At 41.8% G+C, this 5,000-nt stretch overlaps 2 protein-coding genes across 2 annotated transcripts in view; one reads left to right on the top strand and one right to left on the bottom strand.

The window, feature by feature from the left end:
- The window catches only part of LOC134177512 (hemicentin-1-like), a 7,641-nt gene extending 5,072 nt beyond the window's left edge, over window positions 1-2,569 (bottom strand). Inside the window, exon 1 of the mRNA XM_062644300.1 lies at window positions 2,339-2,569. Coding sequence (XP_062500284.1) covers window positions 2,339-2,399 — 61 coding nt within the window. The 5' untranslated portion in view covers window positions 2,400-2,569. The remainder of the gene's footprint in view (window positions 1-2,338) is intronic.
- Window positions 2,570-4,087: 1,518 nt separating this feature from the next.
- Window positions 4,088-5,000, top strand: part of LOC134177510 (roundabout homolog 3-like) — a 6,003-nt gene continuing 5,090 nt past the window's right edge. The window contains exons 1-2 of the mRNA XM_062644297.1: window positions 4,088-4,422; window positions 4,487-4,756. Of these exons, the coding sequence (XP_062500281.1) occupies window positions 4,101-4,422; window positions 4,487-4,756 (592 nt within the window). The 5' untranslated portion in view covers window positions 4,088-4,100. The remainder of the gene's footprint in view (window positions 4,423-4,486; window positions 4,757-5,000) is intronic.

Below are 5,000 nucleotides of genomic sequence, written 5' to 3'. Positions count from 1 at the left end.
CTATTTCTACGAGCTTTGCACACTTGCATTGCTGCAAGCACCAATTCTTACTTTACTTTACTTGCTTTGTCAGCGGGTTGAATGGAAACGACCAACTTTAGAAATCATACCTAGTCCGCACTTGAATCCTGAAACAAACTACTTTTTGTTGTACATACGTATATTACAGCCCTCTCAACTCTCACAATTTCATCGTAAGACTCACGATTTACGGGCATGTCTTGCGATCTCACAATTTGCACCCAATTCTCACGATTACCAGTCCTTTCTCTCAACAACCCTACCATGAGACACTCTGACAGTCGCTTTGTGTACATGTAGCCCCATCTTTCCGGACATAGCGGATTCATTGAACTAGACTCTCATATACGGCTCTGCTTGCTTGTATCTGCGGTATCTTGGCGGGGTATGCAGTAAAAAGTAACGTTTAAAGTTCAAGGCGAAGCCTTGGCGTGTGCACAGAAACAAAAGCGAGGCCAACTTGTTCAATGGGCGTGGTCACTTACTAAAGACAGTCTCACGATTTGATGCGAAGAAAAGTTGAGAAGTCTGATATGATCATATATACTGAATGTATAGGCACATATATGGGAGTCATCTAAAGTTAACCGACAGATCGGTCAACAAGAGGCCCAGAAGTTATTAGCAAGCATATTGTGAAGGGTCACATTGCAAATTGTGTGTGTGTGTGTGTGTGTGTGTGTGTGTGTGTGTGCGCGCGCGCGTGTGTGTTGTGTGCATGTGTCCATGCGAGTATGGGTCTGTCTGTCTATCGTCTGTCTGTCTGTCTGTCGTCTGTCTGTCTGTCTGTCGTCTGTCTGTCTGTCTGTCTGTCTGTCTGTCTGTCTGTCTGTCTGTCTGTGTTGATACAAATTTGATACAAAATTGGAAATACCTAACTATGCAAATTTGCCAATCGAGGAGCGAGGGAAATACTTACTCTCTGTTCGCGTTGACTTTGCGCTTGGAAGTGACTAATGATGCAGTTGTATTTGTTTACCACGCTCAGACCTTAATTAAGTGATATCCCATTAACTGTACATTTTAGAAGTCATATTACAATACAAAGATGTTAGGTAACAGTAGAGAAAGTCGCAGGCTATCAATACCAAACAGAACGAGCAGAGGAGTCAGAAATACCAAGCAACTACTCAGGAAACAAGAGCAACTGTGTGTTGACATCAAGGCAGTCGACCGTTTAGTGACCTTTTAATTGGCTACTTTCTCTAATTAGCAGCAATCTTGTTGTAAGACCATACCTTCTTAATTAATGAGTCAAGAACCCTAATGACTTTGATATGCAAAAGTTTTATCAAACCGCCTGTGTAATACATACACCATCGTTACCCTAGCTATAAAAATCCGAGAACTTGGGGTTTCGAACGATACCAAGATCGTCACTGTCCGCCCTATTGCACAGAAGTTATTACAGATTTTTAAAGTGCAAAGTCAATGGGCAGTAATGATGGCCCCTTAGATTGATCTAAATGTGGTCTAAATGCATAGCCAATATGTCATTCGAGGTATTGGATATACATGTAGACCACATTTAGACTGGTAACCTACACATGTATACTGTTTCATGCAGTGATACAAATAGCATGCAATCGTATATCTAGAAACTGCAGATCTATTTGGTCACACTTCCCAAAGAAAGTAAGGAGAGCTAGCCATACAATCAACATAAAATAACAATAAGAATGCAGCATCAGCTACTTACCAGGTATTCCCCAAATATTACTTAACAATTTCCATGCAGACAGGCATCCTACATTTGTGGTTAACTATATGACCTGAAGATGAGAGGAACAGTTTACCACCAACATGAGGTTTGAACCCCACAGCAGTCACTAGGCTAATATCCTAGTTTCTATTGCACTCAAGATCATGCATAGTGCATGCATGTGTACGTATACTTTGCTCAATACAAAAGGTAAAAATAAAATCATGTACTAGAGATCGATCGACATACACCTATCTATACTACACAAACATAATTCAATCCTCAACACAATATTTACAGTATGACATGCTTTTCTATAGTACACGCGCATATGCTAGGAAAAGATATACAGACACACAGACACAGACACAGACACAGACACACAGACACGGACATGGAGACACAGACAGACAGACAGACAGACAGACACAGACACAGACACACAGACACACAGACACACACACACACACACACACACACACACACACACACACACACACACACACAGACACACACACACACACACACACACACACACACACACACACACACACACACACACACACACACACACACACACACACACACACACACACACTGCGAGACGACATTTACCTTCACAACCGTAAAAAATCATAACCAGAATTGCTTGCACAAACAGCACAACAAGAACCATCTTCGATGATGTGGTCTAATTCGTGTTGTTGATGTTCTACTTCAGACGCTCAGTACCGCGTCCACACCGGAGCAGATGACGCAGTCTAATACCGAGAGTTCGTGTTGTTGATGTTCTACTTCAGACGCTCAGTACCACGTTCACACCGGAGCAGATGACGCAATCTAATACCGAGAAAAGGCAGAGTCAAAGGTACACATGCAAATTGAGTTTCCGCTTGTCACCTTCGTTTCGTTGAGATAAATAAATAACACGCCTACTGAACCGGAAGCCAGAACATCTCCAGAAGTGTCCAGAACATCTCCAAAGCTTTTGTTTCTGTGCACACATTTGTCTTCCTGCCAGAATGTAGGAATGGTGTAGATATATTGTAGTTTGTGTTGTCTGTTGTAGCTGGTGTATTTGTAGTCTGTTAGCTGTACGTCTTACGTCTTAGGTTTTTATGTTTGCCCCAAGAGGGAATTGTACCTTTTAGGTGCAACAGAAATATATCATTCATTCATTTGTCCGACCAAACACACTGATGTTGTAGTTGGACATCATATCCAGCCACAAGGGTAATGCAAACCTGGTAGATCAAATAGAACGTATCCGTAGATTGAACTCAGTTGGATGCTGGTAAACAGAGTACAGTACTGTAGACGTCGCCAACAAAAAGGAAGGATCTACTTACAGGCGATACTTAATTAATTAATTATTTATATAATTTGGTGTAAAATTTATTTATTGTGGTATAATTAATTATATATAATTAATAAAGTTAATTTCAAAATAATTAGATAATAAAGTTAATTTAATTAATAATCAATGTTTATAATTAATTTTATAAACGGTGCTTGTGTCCAAGTACATTGAGTGATGTTCGACCCACGTACAAACGTTACAATCCTCACTGGAATCGACTAATTTATTCATTCGTAATTGAATTTGAGAAGCTGCTCTGGTATCCTGTAATGCAGTATAGGGTGTTATGTAGCCTCGTACCCAGGCCCTCTTGCGCGCCCGGAGAAGAGGGCCTGGTACACATTGTATTCGCATGCGCGCATAAATTAGAAGGAAATCGTGGTAATACATGCACGCATGCGGAACCGACGTTGTTTAGAATCTCGAGCCGATAATGTCGCGCGCAGTGAGACTCAATTTGGCTGAAGGCAGAGCTTCTGGTTTTGATATGGTGTTGCACTACGCTCTAGGCAAGCTTAAGCTGTGTAATGTAGAGCTGAAGGAGCAGCAGCGTGTTGTCGTAGAGCACATCTACAACGGAAACGACGTCTGCAGCTGGCTTCCTACAGGATACGGTAAATCGCTGTGCTATCAACGTACACCGTATAGGGTTGACTGCAAGCTAGAGAAATGTGGTGAAGAAGATTGTGGATATGTCGTCATTGTCGCGATCGTGTCTCCTATAGTATTGCTGATGATAGAACAAGTCAAAGATTACGCGAACGCGGAGTTTCACTTGACCTTGGGTCTAGATCTAGGGCTTCATCACTACTGAACACGGAAGCTGTTTCACAGTCGATTGCGCGTGACATTATCGGCTCGAGATTCTAAACAACGTCGGTTCCGCATGCGTGCATATATTACCACGATTTCCTTCTAATTTATGCGCGCATGCGAATACAACGTGTACCAGGCCCTCTTTTCCGGGCGCGCAAGAGGGCCTGGGTACGAGGCTAGGTGTTATGTAACCCATAGATCATGTGCATCTCGTGTGAACAAACACTGTGCTATGAGTTCATGTGCTGTGTGTGGTTCTCAGGTGCTGTTGATGTACGAGTTCCATCAGCAGTTGCCGAGAAGGGGTCAGTCACTTTATCGTGCATCACCGATGAGACTGTGATTCGATGGACGAAAGGACCGAGTCAGACTGTAATACATAGTGGCAGGCTTAGACTCCGTAGTGAGAGCAAGGAGTTGTATATTCTCAAAGTACAAAAATCAGACGAAGGCACCTACTATTGTTACACCAAGAACACAAATGGCATCATACATAGTCACCATGGTAGAATGCATGTGATTGGTGAGTGTACATTTGTGTATGTTTATGTAATCTAGACATGCCAGTTATTGTGTTTTTTTTGTAGTTCCACCGACTGTTCGTGCACACGGTGCGTTTGCACTCGAAGGCAAGAGTGTCAATCTTCGCTGCACTGGATCTAACTTTTTTACTGTTTCGTGGAGGTTTGATGGTGTGGAGTTGTATGGAAAGTCGACTTCTAGATACTCATTTGATGGTGACAGTGGAGAGAGTCTGACGATATTGAATGTGACAAAGGCAGATAATGGAACATACAATTGTTTGGCCTCAAACATGCTATTCACTGTATCTGCATATGCAAATCTTAATGTCCATTGTAAGACATCTAATTGTTGTAATTGCTGGTAGACACAGAATATGCTGACATGAGTTGCAGTGATTTGTCTGTTTGTTTGTCTGTTTGTTTGTTTGTTTGTGTGTCTGTCTGTTTGTCTGTTTTTTTGTCTGTCTGTCTGTATGTCTTTCTGTTTGTGTCTGTCTGTTTGTCTGTCTGTTTGTTTCTTTGTCTGTGTGTTTGTCTGTCTGTTTGTTTCTTTGTCTGTCTGTTTGTTTGTTTGTTT

The sequence above is a fragment of the Corticium candelabrum genome, chromosome 3 (assembly GCF_963422355.1).
Source record: "Corticium candelabrum chromosome 3, ooCorCand1.1, whole genome shotgun sequence".
NCBI lineage: Eukaryota > Metazoa > Porifera > Homoscleromorpha > Homosclerophorida > Plakinidae > Corticium > Corticium candelabrum.
Note: the sequence above shows the minus strand (reverse complement) of the source record. Positions and strands in the feature narration are given on the sequence as shown.